Source organism: Aquarana catesbeiana, linkage group LG01, assembly GCF_042186555.1.
Source record: "Aquarana catesbeiana isolate 2022-GZ linkage group LG01, ASM4218655v1, whole genome shotgun sequence".
Taxonomy (NCBI): Eukaryota; Metazoa; Chordata; class Amphibia; order Anura; family Ranidae; genus Aquarana; species Aquarana catesbeiana.
The window spans coordinates 557267601-557286384 of NC_133324.1; the positions used below are offsets into that span (position 1 = coordinate 557267601).

An 18784-nucleotide genomic window follows, 5' to 3' on the forward strand; every position below is an offset into this window, starting at 1 on the left:
TACAAGTTTAAAACAGGTTTTTCTGCTAGAAAATTACTTAGAACCCCCAAACATTATATATGGTTTTTCTTCTAACACCCTAGAGAATACAATGGCGGTCATTGCAATACTTTTTTTTGCACCGTATTTGCGCAGCGGTCTTATAAGCGCACTTTTTTTGGAAAAAATTCACTTTTTTTGAATAAAAAAATAAAACAACAGTAAAGTTATCCCAATTTTTTTTTAATATTGTGAAATATAATGTTACGCCAAGTAAATTGATACCCAACATGTCATGCTTGAAAATTGCGCCCGCTCGTGGAATGGCGTCAAACTTTTACCCTCAAAAATCTCCATAGGCGACGTTTAAAAAACTCTACAGGTTGCATATTTTGCGCTACAGAGGAGGTCTAGGGCTAGAATTATTGCTCTCGCTCTACCGGTCGCTGTGATACCTCACATGTGTGGTTTGACCACCGTTTTCATATGCGGGTGCTACTCGCGTATGCGTTCGCTTCTGCGCGCGAGCTCGTCGGGACAGGGGGGTTTTAAAAAATTTTTTTTTTATTATTTATTTTAAAATATTTTATTTATTTTTACACTGTTTAAAAAAAAAAAAAAATTGTGTCACTTTTATTCCTATTACAAGGAATGTAAACATCCCTTGTAATAGAAAAAAGCATGGCAGGACCTCTTAAATATGAGATCTGGGGTCAAAAAGACCTCAGATCTCATATTTACACTAAAATGCAATAAAAAAAAAAAAGTAATTTAGAAAAATGACATTTGAAAAAATATGCCTTTAAGAGGCGTGGACGGAAGTGACGTTTTGACGTCGCTTCCGCCCAGCAGTATCTTGGAGACGAGTGAGCGCCATCTTGGCCTCACTCGTCTCCTGACACACAACGGCAGAGGACGCGATCGCCTCCGCCGCTACCGACGGCTCCGGTAAGCGGCGGAGGGCACCGGATCGCGGCGGGAGGGGGGGGGGCCCTCTCCCGCCACCAATAAAAGTGATCTCGCGGCGAATCCGCCGCTGGGACCACTTTTATCTGAAAGCCGGCCGCCGCACGAAAACGGGGATACCGGGGTTATGGCAGCTAGCTGCTGCCATAACAACGATATCCCCGTTCAAACTTAGGACGTATATAGTCGTGCGGCGGTCGGGAAGTGGTTAAATCATAATCACAACAGAAACTACCCAAATGACTCTGATCAAAAGTGTACATACACGGAGATACACCCCCGCAATGGGTGATGCCAGGGGTGAGGCCTCGCCCCATTTTCGGCTCCATTATCGGCAATATATCGGCACTGTGCTGAAAACATAATTTTCTTTTCGGCAGCCAAAATTTCAGAGCATCCCTAGTTTTTACATATTTAACCACTTCAGCCCTGGAAGGATTTGCCCCCTTAAGCATTTTTTTCCCACAAATAGAGCTTTCTTTTGGTGGTATTTGATTACCTCTGGGATTTTTATTTTCTGCTAAACAAAAAAAGACCGAAAATTTAGAAATTTCTGTTACAAAACTTTGATTAATAAGTAAGTTTTCTCCTTCACTGATGGGGCGGCACGGATGGCCATCATGGATGGGCGGCACGGATGGGCATCACTGATGGGCATCCATTGTGGACACTGGCTGGCATCCCTGGTGGTCCAGTGTGGGCATCCTTGGCGGGGACCGCGCTGATAATCAGCACAGACCCTCACCCCCGCCAGGAGAGCAGCCGATCGGCTCTCCTATACTCGTGCCTGACAGATGCGAGTGAGGAAAATCCGATCAATGGCTGTTCCTGTTTACACCGTGATCAGCTGTGTTCAGACAAGGCTGATCTTGTGGTAAAGAGTCTCTGTCAGACACTCTTTACCTAGATCGTCAGACTGACACACCGCAACAACGATCGCCGTGATGCGCGAAGCTCCTTGTTATCCTGAAAGATGTCATATGATGTCTGGTCAGGAGAGCACAACCACTTTGCCGATGTCATTTTGCTATATGGCGGGCGGCAAGTTGTTAATGACAAGGGGGGGGACAGGGAGTACATTTAGCATGGTCCCAATATGGACAACCATATCAACAGGGAGACATCAATTTGTTGTAGTTATAAAAGCACCCTTCTTGTCCCAGACATTCGATCTATATGGACAAGCCTCTCTCCCTTACTGGAAGAGGGTAGGGTGCTTGCAAGCATAAGGTCTAGAGTTATTGCATATATGACTCGCATAGCTTAAACATCATAGGTGAACTTGAGGTACCTAGACCAGCCAAACACCAGGAGACCATTCAGGTAACTCGAAGACGGGTACACAGGTATACTAACGGTGTTAAAAAGAAAAAACACACCAAGAAGAAAAAGGGGGAGGAAAAAAAGTAGGAGAAAAATAGGGAAGGAGAGTGATGTAAAGGAGAATTCTCACCGGGTTCGCTGATGGGTTGGGCCCTTTTTATGTAGAGCCATTAGTCGTTGGAAGATGGTTCGCCTGGACAAGTCTCCCAAAGGAAGGATCTGCTAAGGTAAGTAAGTCAACGTCTAAACTAGTTGAGGCTATGGTTGTGTCATGTACGTGTTTTTTTTCAAGTTGCCCATGTAAATGCGCTCACGGGTATCTTTTTATAGGTAGCGAGACAGCTCTCTGATTCCATGATCTCCCCTGCCTTCCTCAACCAATTGAGCTCGTTTGGAATATGCAAGCTTTTCCAGTGTATTGTTATAAGGCGTTTTGCTGCATTAAGGAGGTGGGGGAGAGCACTTCGCTTGTAGCGAGACATAGGCATAAAGGGGGGGGGGGGGTGTAGCAAAAAATGTTTTGGCGGAGCTGGGAAATCTATACCCAAAACATCTGATATGTGTTTACCAACCATAGACCAGAACGGTGTTAGCAATAGGCATTGCCACCAAATATGGAGGAATGTTCCCTTCATTTCACACCCCCAGCAGAGGGGAAAATTCTAGCCAGGGTAGTGGGTACCCTATACCATCTCGATAAGATCTTATAACTGTTTTCTAGGGTCCTAGAATCTATTGAACTCGTGAGTCAGTCGATACAGATGGTGTAGCTGCTCTTCTGTGAATTCACAATGGAGGTCCCGTTCCCATTCTTTTACATAAAGGGGCTTGGGGCTGGGTGTTGCTGTCTCTAGCATCCTATACAGAGCCAAAATCCTGTGGGGCAGATGGGCATCAGCTGCCCATGTACATTCAAATTCAGTTAGGGTTGTCCTAAGCTGTGCGTTTCTGTGGCATTTGGCTATGAAAGTCTCTAGTTAACGGTGCCTCCAGAAATAAAAGGGGAAGCCACCGTACCGCTCCCATATGGTGGTAAGTGGAATCAACGAGCTACCTTCTACAAATCTTGCCAGGCTAACAACCCCATCGCTTGCCCAGGTTATGAGGAAGGCCACCCGCTCCCCGGGGGGGAAAACCATGGGTACTCGCTTATAGGAGCCAGTGAGGATGTCCATGGTGCCAATGCTAAATGGACACTGTCCCATATCCTCAGGGAGTTTACTGTTAGTGGGGATACCCAGTCAGAGAGCCCTCTATCTCTCGCGTGGACCCATGATGCGTAGGACAAATCTCGGCCTACCATTGTTTTTTCCTGGGTAACCCATAACTTAAGGGGTGTGTGGAATCTTCAGTTAAAGATACGCTGCAGTGCGATCGCCTGGTAGTATTGAAATACATTAGGTATGCCCAGATCCCCCTTTAGCTTAGATCTTTGTAGCATCTCCATGGTAAGACGTGGTCTCTTGTCACCCCATACAAACTTAATGAAGAGGCTGCGGAGTTCTGTAAAAAAAAAGTGCTTAGGTAAATGCACAGGTACCATCTGTAGGAGGAAAAAGATGTGGGGCAGTATCGTCATTTTTAGGATTTTTGTCTGGCCAACCCATGTAAAGGACACTTTGTCCCAGGATTGCAGATCTTGACAGATCTTCTTAAGTAGGGGGCGTAATTGTGAGTGTATAGAGCAGGGGTCTTCAAACTACGGCCCTCCAGTTGTTCAGGAACTAAATTCCCATCATTTCTAGTCATGTCTGTGAATGTCAGAGCTTTACAATGCCTCATGGGACGTGTAGTTCTGCAACAGCTGGAGGGCCGTAGTTTGAGGATCCCTGGTATAGAGAGTCGGGTCGATCTGTAAGCCTAGGTATCTCGTAGAGGGGGATGACCATGTGAAAGAAAAAGATCCTTTCAGGGAGGCTGCCGGTGGCGGAGGGACAGAGATTGTCAGGATCTCGGATTTGGTGAGGTTTATGCGAAAGTTGGATACCTCTCCGTAGGCAGTCAATTCTCCCATCGGGTTCGGCAATGAGACAAGGGGATCCACTACACGAAACAGGACGTCGTCTGTGTAGGCAGAAAGTTTATGCTCAAGGGAGCCTACCTGCACCCCTCTGATGCTCGGGTTGGATCGGACCCTCTGCAGCAGCAGTTCCAAGACCAGTGCGAATAGAAGGGGCGAAAGCGGGCATCCCTGCCGTTCCAGATAGGGAATGCTGTAGAGAGGCCTCCTTCACCTTAACCTGGGCAATAGGGGTCATGTAAAGCGCTGAAATCCAGTGTAACAGCAGCAGTTCCAAGACCAGTGCGAATAGAAGGGGCGAAAGCGGGCATCCCTGCCGTTCCAGATAGGGAATGCTGTAGAGAGGCCTCCTTCACCTTAACCTGGGCAATAGGGGTCATGTAAAGCGCTGAAATCCAGTGTAACATATGCGGGTCTAAACCCGTTCTCTGTAGTACAGCGTTAAGGAAGTTCCAGTCCATGTGATCGAATGCCTTCTCCGCGTCCGTAGACTGAATCAGGTAAGGAGGCATTCGATCGCGCGTGCGCGCCAAGTGGATAAGCTGGAGGGCCCTAACAGAGTTGTTTCTGGCTTCCCTTCCCACTATGAAACCCGTCTGGTCAGCATGTATCATCTCAGGTAGAAGGTCTTTTAAGGCGGTTGGCAATAATTTTAGAGAATATCTTAATATCTGTATTAAGTAGGGAGATTGGGTGATAACTCTGTGGTAGGGTGGGGTCCTTTCCCTCTTTTGGGAGCACTGTGATGTGTGCCAGCGAGGTCTCTTGTGGAAGATGCCTGTTGGTTGCTAGGTAGTTGAGGAGGGTACAGAGAGGGCCCCGAAGCTTATCAAAGAACTTTTTAAATAATATGCCCTGGTGAAGCCATCAGGTCCAGGGCTTTTTCCAGCAGGGAGAGACCTAATAGTTTTTTTTTATATTTTGGCACCTAGTGCAATAAGGGTGCCTCGAACGACTGCCTTGTGTCCCTCCCATAGAATGCCATCACTGACCTCGCTATTGGCATTTTCTGCAAAGTAGTGGGGCAGAGTCTCCCATACCCCCACCACCACCCCCAAATCGTCTAGCAAGTTCTCATTTAATTTCCAGGACCTTGTTTTGGCCATGGCTTGGGATAGTGAGAGCTTGAGGGTTACTGAGGCATAGTCAGAGATAGTGATCTGGTCGATAGTGGCGCCTAGCAGCAAGTCAAGTGATCTCTGACCTACTAGAAATAGGTCTATTCTAGTGGATGCTAGAATAATAGCTGAAGTCCTTCTGTGAGGCATGTAGTGCTCTCCAGCAGTACACCAAGGTATGTCCCTGGAGGGTCTTACGGAAGTGCCTTAAGAATGCATGTGAGTGGGTTGATCTGTTCGCAGAAGTATCCAGGAAGGGGTCAGGGCTAACATTAAAATCCCCTCCTAGGATTAGCCTACCACCCGAAAGTCTGCCAGATTGGTGAGGACTTGGTCAATAAACGTAACTTGTTGGGCATTAGGTGAATACACAATAGCGAATGTGTACCTTTTGGCCCTTAATGGTACCCTTCAGGAACACATAGTGCCCCTGAGGGTCCACTCAGTGATCGGAGGGTTGAAACTGGCAATTCTTATGTATAGCTATGGCCGTGCCTCTGGATTTAGGTTTTGGGGAGTTGCTCATGTACCATTGTGAGAAGAGGTGGGTGGGTAGTTTTGTGAGTGAGGAATCGGTAAAATGGGTCTCCTGCAGAAACAGCACTTGTGCCCTCCAGTTGTCTCAATTCTAACCATAGCCTATTGCGTTTGTTGGGTGAGCACATACCATGTACATTATATGACACTACCTTAACCGTAGCCATGTTGCATCGAGGGAGGGTTGTCCAGATGACCATCTCGGACAAGCTGAACCAGGTGAGAGCAGTTCTACCTTCTGAGCGAAGAAGAAAGTGGTGAAGTAGAGGGGGGAGATTAAAAAAAAAATGGGGGTGAGAAAAAAAGAAGTTGCCATAACATAAAGTAAACATAACTTGTAGTTCTGGCCCACTAAGACATCCAAGGGCGAATGTGAGTTTACCCTTAACTGCTTGCCTGACTTGTACAGCCCTCCTAACATTAGGGGGGGCCATCTGAGTGAGGCAAGATGCCCATATCTGGGCTAATACCCAATATGGGTTGTCCTATGTGGGGTACGTGATCAGACATAGAAAGCCAGGAAGTTCCTGCTCCTCACAGGAGTTAAAGCGGTAGTTTTCCAGGGAGTTGGCATGTCGGGACCCCGGATGAAAGGGGTACTGAAGTGGTGTTGCCCTCGAGCAGCCTCGCAGTTAAGTCGCCAATGTGCAATGGGTATAGTAAAAACTGGCTTCAATCAGAAGAACTGGGAATCACACCCTTAGTGCATGTGTAACTTGAGAAGCCATTTTTAGGCAGCGGGCAAGTCCAGAGGCAGTCAATGGGCTAGCAATAAGGCTGTAGTGGGGTGTGGAAATGACTCCGTCACCAGCAAGGGACGCCTGTCTTGCAGCTGCGGAAGAAGAGCGCTTGTGGTTCCTTGAGTTCTGATTGGGCCGGCTTGTTGCCAGGGTTGGGGTGCTGGTATTATTTGGACATCCAGGGAGTATCTCCAGTCCGGGAAGTCCACAGGTTCCCGATTCAGTTGCGACAGCGCAGGAGGTTGCCTTTAGAGCGTAGGGTGGCAGATTTACCATCTCTTCCTGCATGAAGGCTGAAGGGGAACCCCCATCTATACATGTCAGCTGTGCGTAAGGATTCCAAGAGGGGGTGTAATGTCCTGCTTTGCATCAGGGTGCGACGGGATAAGTCATGCACCCAAACACAACAAATAGAGCTTTCTTTTGGTGGTATTTGATCACCACTTTTTTTTTTTTTAAATTAAAAAAAAAAAAAAATATTTATGCATAATAATAATTAAAAATTAATTTTTAATAAACACAGCGACAATTTTGATAAACAATTTTTTTTTTTTTTTTGCTATAATACATATCCCAAAAAATATTAAAAAAATATTCATCAGCTTAGGCCGATATATATTCTACATATTTTTGGTAAAAAAATTGCAATAGGTGTATGTTGATTGGTTTGCGCAAAAGTTATGTCTACAAACTATGGGATAGATTTAGGGACTTTTATTGTTTTTACTATAAATGGCGGCGATGTGCGTTACATAGAGATGTGAAGGCCCGGAAAAACTTTTTTTTTTCCTTGAAGGCTTTTTTGTTTTTTTTTTGTTTTTTAAAAATGGAAAAATTGAAAAAAAAAAAAAAATTGTGGAATATTTTATTTTAACATGATGAATAAAATATTTTAAGACAGGGTGTTCAAATATTTTCAAAATCATTTCTAAAAAAAAAAGTGAGGACAAGCAAGTCCTAGGTAACAAACTGAACCCTCCAATGCAAGAACAGTAAGCATTTCTTCCTTTAGGAGGTGCTGTGCTGCTATTGTAACAAGAACCGGTCCGGTCAAACCTCAAGTTTTTAGAGGTTCCTAATTGTGATGACAGACAAAAAAGAGTAGCTACAGAAGCAGAGACGGATACTGACAATTTCAGCTCAGAAAATGATTGATTAAATGTCCATTGAAACTTAGTCCCACTCTCTTCTTAACACTTCCCCCATCTTCAATTCTTTTTATGAGAATGGGGTTCTTATTTTTATTTAATACTGTGGAGAGGAAATATGAAAAATTGTTACTTTTTTGGTTTTGAAAATTGTTTTGTGGAGGCTTTTTGACTGTTCCACATGAACTAGTAAGCAGTTCAGGAGATTGTTGCTCCCTTTGTTACAAATAAATAGTATAAAAAAGTAAATTCTGTGTGATAATTGTTTGGCTGCACTATATTTTTAATATGCTAGTTGTGATAATTTTACGCCAAGTCAAATTGTCCATAGTCATATTTTATGTTCCTAAAGTAACAGAATGACTTTCAGTCTTAAAAAGACAAAGTGCTAATGTAGCATTTTTTTCAATTTTTCTGAAAATTTCATTCCCCCCCCCCCCCCAAAAAAACGGCTTTTTTTCAGAGCTTCAAAATTTCCAGGAATTTTACATCTCTATAGTGCGTAAGACCCGGCAGCGTGAGCGCAGCGTGCGCACCCGCCACCGTACAGGAGCGGCAATCCGCGCAGCGCTGCCAACCTGCCGCAGTATATCTGTATGAGCTGGTCGGCAAGTGGTTAAAGAACCAAGATATATCTCTGGGAATTACAGACCAATTAGCTTTAACATCAATAGTCTGCAAGCTTGGAGGGGATGATAAGGGAACTATATACAAGATTTTAGTAATGTAAACAGTATCATTAGCAGTAATCAGCATGGATTCATGAAGAATCGTTCTTGCCAAACCAATCTATTAACCTTCTATGAGGAGGTGAGTTGCCATCTAGATAAAGGAAGGCCATAGATGTGGTGTATCTGGATTTTGCAAAGGTATTCGATACAGTTCCACACAAAAGTTTACTGTACAAACTGAGGTCTGTCTGCATGGACCATAGGGTGAGTATATGGATTGAAAACTGGCTACGGGGGCGAGTCCAGAGGGTGGTCATAAATGGGGAGTACTCAGAATGGTCTGGTGTGGAAAGTGGGGTCCCCCAGGGTTCTGTGCTGGGACCAATCCTGTTTAATTTATTCATAAACGACCTGGAGGATGGGATAAACAGTTTAATCACTATTTGCGGACAATACAAAGCTAAACAGGGTAATAACTTCTCCGCAGCATGTGGAAACCTTGCAAGAAGACCTAAGCAAATTAATGGGGTGACAACTACATGGCAAATTAGGTTTAGTGTAGGGCCAAAAATATGAATGCAAATTACTCGCTAGGGGTAAGAAGCTCTGGGGGAATCTAGGATGGAAAAGGACCTGGGGGTCTTGGTAGATGACAGGCTCAGCATTGACATGCAGTGCCAGGAAGTAATAAGGGACTGGAGGATCTCCGCTATGGGGAAAGGCTACAAGCATTGAACTTATTCTCTTTTGGATGGGAGACATTTGAGAGAGGATATGATATCAATATACAAATACCATACTGGTGACCTTAGCATACGGAAAAAAACTTTTCAATGAAAGGGAATTTAATAAGACACGTGGCCATTCACTAAAATTGGTAGAGAAATGTTTTAACCTTAAACTGCGTAGCGAGTTCTTTACTGTTAGAGCGGTAAGGATGTGGAATTCTCTTCCACAAGCAGTGGTATCAGCAGGGAGCATCGATAAATTCAAAAAGCTATTAGATGGGCACCTTGACGACCACCACATACAGGGGTATGCAATGTATCATTAACGTAAACGCGCACACACACACACACGAACACATAGGTTGAACTTGATGGACCTGTGTCTTTTTTTTTTTTTTTTTTTTTTTTTTTTTCAACCTCGCCAACTATGTAACACGATTACACCCCATGTCCGCAGAGAAAAACAGACGTTTGCAACCTTTTCTGTTCTTGTAGACCTAAACGGACGGATGTTAATTTTTTGGGGCCGATATACATGCCGTTCAGTGTGGTGCGTTTTATTCTTTTTGTGAATGGTTTCAAATTGTTGTACACCACCCCGAAATTCACTACTTTTGGAAACTTGCTGAAACCGGATCACATGGCACTCCTGTACCATGTGATCTGGTGCTGCCAAACACACTGTTTGGAAGCTGTGTTTGGGATATTGGCAACTTAACATTGATACTCGCAGCAGATCGCAACTGCAGTGCATTTTGGCCACGTTGCTGGAGACCTGCATGGAATGTTCTGGTGTGAACGGCGCCTTGGCAAGAAAATGATTTTTCCTTTATACTTTTGTCCATCTATGTGACACTTGTTTTAAGTTGTTGAATAACAGATTTATACTGATGTGAACTGAGGACAGATACACAAACGAATGTAAAAAGGTTTAGGTTTCCATGTGTGTTTATTTATTTATTTTTTTTACTAGTTTTTGTGACATTACTGACTCTCTTGTAAAAAGGACCCTTAGGTCACGTACACACTAATGTGTTTTTCTCCTGCAACTGTCATTGTGCTCCAATTCATGACGTTGTAAATCACATTCTCCATAATGCTTATTCACATCAAGGCAACATGGTGCAGTAAAACTTTTGAAAATGTTCAGGTGCTTCTTTTGGTGTAGTATTAGTGTACTACTTTATAAGCGGTTACAGCAAACTTTGTTTTCTTTTTGGGATAATGGTTTAGCATAAAAGCTGAACACTTTAACCACTTGAGGACTGAGCCTCTGAGATTTGGTGTTTACAAGTTAAAAACTGTTATTTTTGCTAGAAAATCACTTCGAACCCCTAAACATTATATATATATTTTTTCTAACACCCTAGAGAATAAAATGTCGGTCGTTGCAATACTTTTTGTCACACTGTATTTGCACATAGGCCTTAGAAGCGCTTTTTTTGGGGGAAAAAATTCACTTTTTTTTAAATTTAAAAAATAAGACAACAGTAAAGTTAGCCCAATTTTTTTTTTTATATTGTGAAAGATAATGTTACGCCGAGTAAACTGATACCCAACATGTCACGCTTCAAAGTTGCGCCCCCGCTCTTGGAATGGCGAAAACTTTTTTTATCCTTTTAAAAATCTCCATAGGCGACGTTTAAAAAATATTCTACAGGTTGCATGTTTTGAGTTAGAGGAGGTCTAGCACTAGAATTATTGCTCTAACGATCACGGTGATACATCACATGTGCGATTTGAACACCGTTTTCATATGTGGGCGCTGCTCACGTATGCATTCGCTTTTGCACGTGAGCTCGGAGGGATTGGGTGCGTTTTTAAAAATTTTTTTATTTTTCTTATTTATTCTACTTTTTTTTTTTTTTTTTTTTTTACACTGTTCTTTAAAAAAAAAATGTCACTTTTATTCCTATTACAAGGAATGTAAACATCACTAATAGAAAAAAAGCATGACGGGACCTCTAAGTATGAGATCTGGGGTCAAAAAGATCTCAGATCTCATATTTACACTAAAATGCAATAAATAATATAAAAAAAAGTCCCTTTTTAAGAGCTTTGGGCATCAAAACGTCACTTCCGTCCTGCAATGATATGGAGACGGGTGGGGGCCATCTTCCCCCTCACTTGTCTCCATGTCAGGCTAGGGAGAGGATCCGATCGCGTCTGCTGCTACCGACTGCTCCGGCGGAGGGCACCGGAGAGCGGCAGGAGGGGGGGCGCCTCTGCCGCCACCGATAAAAGTGATCTCACGACTAATCCGCCGCAGAGACCGTTTTTTATCTTGAAGCGGACCGCCCGCTGAAGAAGAGTATACCAGGGTTATGGTAGCTAGCTGCTACCATAACGGTATCCCTCTTCAAAAATAGCGACGTAAAATAACGGCAGGTGGTCCGTAACTAGTTAATTACCCCTGCTAATGTTAAATGATTTGTCTTATCTCTAACTGATACATTCTGCTAGAGAGCTTATTTTGAGCCTGAGCTAACTATAAACATTGTAACCTTTTGTTCTTTAGATCAAAGGAATGAACTTCGGTCTGTAAATGAGGGAAGATTAACCACTTAAAGACTAAACCTTTTTCTGACACTTGTTGGTTTCAAGTTAAAATAATTATTTTTTGCTAAAAAATTACTCGGAAAATATATATATATATATATATATATATATATATATATATATATATATATATATATATATATATATATATATATATATATATGTATAAATTTCTAGCAATACCATAGAGAATAAAATGGCAGTTGTTGCAATATTTAATGCCACACTGTATTTGAGCAGCGGTCTTTCAAATGCAAATTTTTGGGGAAAAAAATACACTTTAGTGTTTGTTTTTTTTCTTTTTTTTTTTTAAATTCATTAAAGTTAGCGCAATTGTTTTGTATAATGTGAAAGATGCTGTTATGCCGCGAGAATCATCTTTATTCTAAGCAAAAAAAATAGTGATTCTCATTTTTCCCAGAATCCTGCTGCTGTAATTACATCTGATTTGCACAAATCTTGAAAACCAATTTCAAAGCATAGCGTGTTTGATAAATGACAAAAAAAAAGGTCGACCACATCACACAACTGACTTATTATTAACTGAAAACATTGAAATATGCCCAGTATTTTGTCCAAGTTGTTTTTCATGTTCCCCTTGCTTTCCCAAGGTGCAATATCTGTAATTAGCCATAGATCATTTTTATGTGTTTTTTATTCTTTTTTTCATGTCACTGTTGGCTTATTAATTCTTTGTAGCCTGGTAATAACACAAGGACCATAAACATTCATTCATTAAAAGTTATGTTGCATATGGTTTCTCTGATGTAAATGAGTTCTTTGTGAAATACGAATATAACATTCTGAACATTTGGTGTGTGTAATTAATATATATATATATATATATTATAATTTTTTTGCTGCTCCTGTTTTACTTATAACCACAAAGAGTTCATGCACATTTGAGATTTTCCCACACCCAGAAAGCCATCTGTACCACATACAACTTGCCATACAATGAATACCAGTACTCCTGTCTGTTGGTATTCATCCACAAGACATATTTCCCGAACGCTGAAGTCTCGTATTTGGGACATGCCTTGGACACGTGCGGGTAAACACTGGCACAAAGAAGCATCGAGTATGGCTGCGTACAGCCATTCACTTGTATGGCAGGCTGTACAGAACGCTTCCTGGGTGCGGAAAAATGCCAGGAAATTTAAGTATAACGTATAAAATCTTATAAACACACAGACCCATCTGAATGCCCTAGAATCTTCACCTTTTTGATAATATCAGTAGCTTTCTTTTAAGTCTCATCAGGTTTGGGTAAAAGTACAATTAGGGTCAGTGAATTTTAGCATTTGGTTTGAATGCTCACTGCACCTTAGTGATGAATGTCAATTTTAGTTACAGCTACAGAAGACCCAATATTTGCAGTTGGGACAAAGCCGTGGGCAGTACTATGGAGGGTCTCTGCCAAACGTCAATCAAATTGGGAACAATTCTATTGACCTGCCTTTTCAGGTGAGTATGTTTATTTGCGTGTGTGTGTGTGTGTGTGTGTGTGTGTGTCCATTTACCGTTCATTGCCTTTCTGTTATAATATTCTATTCTGTCCATTAAATTAAAAACAAAAGTTCTGAGAAGAAAACTTAAACCCCTCTCATATAAAATGCGCTACAGGCAGAGAGGATCATCACTGGAACTACTGGGTATAAGGAATCGGATTTAAACACTTTCTAGTGAATATCAAGTTAGCAGAAATAAACACACAAGAGCAACAAAGACGTGAGGTTTAACCAGGCTGGAGAACGTATAGAATCATAACCACCTTCAGGACCCAGGTTTTTTTTTTTTTTTTTTTTTTTTTTCTGCCTTCACAACCCACAAAAGCTTTAGGGCCTGTTCACTCTGGGATCTCACAGGAAAATACGGGTTCCCGCGTGACTCCCACGTGGTACGTTCATTGGAATGGTCTACAAAACGCACTAGACCTGCTTGCACTACTTTTTCAAAACGCGCTTCATAATACTTCAGTGCAGTGCAATTTAGTGCCCACAAACGCACAGTTTGCAATGTGCATTTGGGGAGCAATGCACAATATTGGCACCTGCATGCAGATCGTAAGGTCAGCACGCTGACATGCGGTGTGTGTGGGAATTACGCCTTTCTGCACTGCATTCTGGTGTAAACCAGCCCTTTTAAACATGTTTTAAAGAGCAAAAATAGCATGGATAAATATTATTTACCTATTTTTTTTTTTTTTCAAGAAGAAGAATTTTCCAAGAAAATTCAGGCAGGTAAAACAAGCCTGCAAAATATTTATATAAAGAAAGTAACTGGGGCTGGTATCACAAATGGTCTCAAGGATTGCAATTCCAAGGCTGATTAACTGACCAGGCCACGGGGTACATGTCTGGAAAAGAATAATGGCGGGGGGGGGGGGGGGGGTGATATCAGTACCCAGTTTACCTTTGATACAGATAAAGGCATATACCAATAGATGTGAATGTTTGCAGCAAGATTGACTACAGTTGCTGTTGGTGATTCCTGTTGTGTATCTCTCCAAGTATTGAAGTCACAGACTGTAAGCAACCAGTACCTTTTCTACAGGAGGTCAGCAACCATATATCTGAAAAGTGCAGCATGCATTTGATTTCAGCCCCCCCCTAAGCCCACGTTCACATCAGGTGATTTGGCATGTCAAATCTCATGCCAAATCGGCTATTGCTGGAAATAGCACTGTCCGAATCGGAGCGACGCCGACTTTGTTGGCGCCTCCACACTGATTCCCAAAAGTTGTTCATGTACTACTTTTGGCGACTTTGGAGGTGATTTGAATAGACATCTGTGCATGAACCCGCACAGATGTCTGTCGATACGCCCCCGAAGTCGGACTGCATTGCCGGTTTGAAATCGTGTGAGTTCAGCTGAACTCGCACGATTTTTAACCTGCAGTCAGTGGGAACCAGCATCACAAAGGCCAAGGAACACACCAGACAGGTCAGGGATAAAATTGTGGACAAGTTTAAAGCAGGGTTAGGTTATATAAAAAAAAAAAAAAAAAGTACCCCAAGCTTTGAACATCTCACGAAGCATTGTTCAATCCATCATTCGAAAATGGAAAGAGTATGGCACAACTGCAAACCTACCAAGACATGGCCATCCACCTAAACTAACAGGCCGGGCAAGGAGAGCATTAATCAGAGAAGCAGCCAAGAGTCCCATGGTTACTCTGGATGAGCTGCAAAGATCCACAGCTCAGGTGGGAGAATCTGTTCACAGGACAACTATTAGTCGTGCACTCCACAAATCCTGGCCTTTATGGAAGAGTGACAAGAAAAAAGCCATAAGAAGTCCCATTTGCAGTTTGCAAGAAGCCATGTGGGGGACAAAGCAAACGTGGAAGAAGGTGCTCTGGTCAGATGAGACCAAAATTGAACTTTTTGGCCTAAAAAGAAAAATGCTATGTGTGGTGAAAAACTATCACTGCACATCACCCTGAACACTCCATCCCCACCGTGAAACGTGGTGGCAGCAGGACAACGACCTTAAACATTCGGCCAGAGCTACAATGGAATGGTTTAGATCAAAGCATATTCATGTGTTAGAATGACCCAGTCAAAGCCCAGACCTAAATCCAATTGAGAATCTATGGCAAGAGTTGAAAATTGCTGTTCAGACACTCTCCATCCACTCTCCATCCATCCAATCTGAGAGAGCTTGAGCTATTTTGCTAAGTAGAATGGGCAAAATTTTCATTCTAGATGTGCAATGCTGGTAGAGACATCCCCAAAAAGACTTTCTGCTGTAATTGCAGTGAAAGGTGGTTCTGCAAAGTATTGCTTGAGGGGGGGGGCTGAATACAAGTGGACGCCACACTTTTGAGATATTTATTTGTATAAAAATTTGAAAACCATTTCTCATTCTCCTTCCACTTCACAATTATGTGCCACTTTGTGTTGGTCTATTACATAAAATCCCAAACAAATACATTTTAAGTTTTTGGTTGTAACATGACAAAATGTGGGAAATTTCAAGGGGTATGAATACTTTTTAAAAGCGCTGTATATGTTTCTTGATTGTACAGGACACAGGCACTTAAGTTAAATGTTTTTACCTTCAGGTAATTGGACACTGGCAAAAAAAACCCCAAAAACTGTAAGGACCCCATGTAACCCCCAGTGTCCTTAGGCGATGGATGCTCCTTTTTTTCTTCTCTCCTCATTTTATGCAGCTTTCAGAATGGTACTCCCAGGCATGCCACTGGGACTGTACCCAGACCACACCAAAATGATGGAAGAGCCGACCGGTAAAGTCGCTTCAGGCACTGCATCCTGCATTAGATGCTCCTCCTTCGTACAATGTGTGCAGCATGTTGGCGTTAGCAGCAGAGTGCTAGAGGTCCAGGGCAGTGGCGATCCATGCAATTGTGACCCAGTATCTAAAGACCCCCTCGGGGGTGTAATCTTACGAAGTAAATGTATGTGTGTATGTATATGTGTGTGTGTGTATATATATATATATATATACACAGTGGGGACGGAAAGTATTCAGACCCCCTTAAATTTTTCACTCTTTGTTATATTGCAGCCATTTGCTAAAATTATTTAAGTTTATTTTTTTTCCTCAATGTACACACAGCACCCCATAGTGACAGAAAAACACAGAATTGTTGACGTTTTTGCAGATTTATTAAAGAAAAACTGAAATATCACATGGTCCTAAGTATTCAGACCCATTGCTCAGTATTTAGTAGAAGCACCCTTTTGATCTAATACAACCCTGAGTCTTTTTGGGAAAGATGCAACAAGTTTTTCACACCTGGATTTGGAGATCCTCTGCCCTTCCTCATTGTAGATCCTCTCCAGTTCTGTCGGGTTGGATGGTAAACGTTGGTGGACAGCCATTTTTAGGTCTCTCCAGAGATACTCAATTGGGTTTAAGTCAGGGCTCCAGCTGGGCCATTCAAGAACAGCCATGAAGTTGTGAAGCCATTCCTTCGTTATTTTAGCTGTGTGCTTAGGGTCATTGTCTTGTTGGAAGGTAAACCTTCGGCCTAGTCTGAGGTCCTGAGCACTCTGGAGAAGGTTTTCGTCCAGGATATCCCTGTACTTGGCCGCGTTCATCTTTCCCTCGATTGCAACCAGTCGTCCTGTCCCTGCAGCTGAAAAACACCCCCACAGCATGGTGCTGCCACCACCATGCTTCACTATTGGGACTGTATTGGACAGGTGATGAGCAGTGCCTGGTTTTCTCCACACATACCTTTTAGAATTAAGGCCAAAAAGTTCTATCTTGGTCTCATCAGACCAGAGAATCTTATTTCTCTCCATCTTGGAGTCCTTCAGGTGTTTTTTTTTTTAGCAAACTCCATGTGGACTTTCATGTGTCTTGCACCGAGGAGAGGCTTCTGTCAGGCCACTCTGCCATAAAGCCCTGATTGGTGGAGGGCTGCAGTGATGGTTGACTTTCTACAACTTTCTCCCATCTCCCGACTGCATCTCTGGAGCTCAGCGACAGTGATCTTTGGGTTTTTCTTTACCTCTCTCACCAAGACTCTTCTCCCCCGATAGCTCAGTTTGGTCTGACGGACAGCTCTAGGAAGGGTTCTGGTTGTCCCAAACGTCTTCCATTTAAGGATCATGGAGGCCACTGTGCTCTTAGGAACCTTAAGTGCAGCAGACATTTTTTTGTTACCTTGGCCAGATCTGTGCCTTGCCACAATTCTCTCTGAGCTCTTCAGGCAGTTCCTTTGACCTCATGATTCTCATTTGCTCTGACATGCACTGTGAGCTGTAAGGTCTTATATAGACAGGTGTGTGGCTTTCCTAATCAACACAGCTGGACTCATATGAAGGTATAGAACCATCTCAAGGATGATCAGAAGAAATGGACAGCACCTGAGTTAAATATGAGTGTCACAGCAAAGGGTCTGAATACTTAGGACCATGTGATATTTCAGTTTTTCTTTTTTAATCTGCAAAAATGTCAACAATCCTGTGTGTTTCTGTCAATATGGGGTGCTGTGTGTACATTAATGAGGAAAAAATTAACTTAAATTATTTTAGCAAATGGCTGCAATATAACAAAGAGTGAAAAATTTAAGGGGGTCTGAATACTTTCCGCCCCCACTGTATGTATGTGTGTGTGTATGTATATGTATATATGTGTGTGTGTATATATGTGTATGTGTGTGTGTGTGTGTGTGTGTATATATGTGTGTGTGTGTATGTGTGTATGTATATATATATATATATATATATATATATATATATATATATATATATATATATATATATATATATATATATATATATATATTAAATTGCATCATAATATTATGACCACTGACGGGTAACATTGATTATCTTGTTAAAGTACAGCTCTTGTGGGATATTTCCAGTCTGCAGTGCTCAGGACCTACCGAAAGTGTTCCAAGAAAGGAAAACTAGTGACTGCCATTGGCGACCAAGGCTCGTTGTTGCACGTGGGGTGCGAAGGCTGGCTCTTGAGGTGTAAACTAATAGAGCTATTGTAGCTCAAATTGCTGAAACAATTAATGCTTGTTCCGATAGAAAGGTGTCAGAACACACAGTGCATGGCAGGTTGTTGCATATGGTGTTGTGTAACCACAAATGGGTCAGGGTGCCCATGCTGAGCCGTGTCTACAGCCAAAAACTCTGACAATGGACACGTGAGCAGGAGAAGACGGTGGCCTGGTCTGATGTATTGAAGAATGGTTTGAGGAACAACAACAATGAGTTTGAGGTGTTGACTTGGCCTCTAAATTCTCCAGATCTCAATCCAATTGGGCATCTGATAAATGTGCTAGAAAAAAAAGTCTGATTAATGGAGGCTGATTTGGTGTGTATACTGTTTATCTATCCACACTTTCCGTATAATAACAAAAGACAGTTGTCTAAAAATTCTCCCAGGACACTAATCGCTTAGTTATACAATGGGACACTCGTATATTCTTTAAGGCCTCTTGCACACCATACTCCTGTTTTGAGCATCTATTTTTTTCATCCGTTACTTTTTGTATGCAT

The 18784-nt window shown here is 42.3% G+C and overlaps 1 protein-coding gene across 4 annotated transcripts in view; it reads left to right on the plus strand.

Annotated features, from left to right (window-relative positions):
- Nucleotides 1–18784, plus strand: part of CRTC1 (CREB regulated transcription coactivator 1) — a 321207-nt gene that overhangs the window by 56071 nt on the left and 246352 nt on the right. For all 4 annotated transcript variants that reach the window (XM_073596085.1, XM_073596104.1, XM_073596094.1 and 1 more), the window contains exon 2: nucleotides 13140–13256. In XM_073596085.1, the coding sequence (XP_073452186.1) occupies nucleotides 13140–13256 (117 nt within the window). The remainder of the gene's footprint in view (nucleotides 1–13139; nucleotides 13257–18784) is intronic.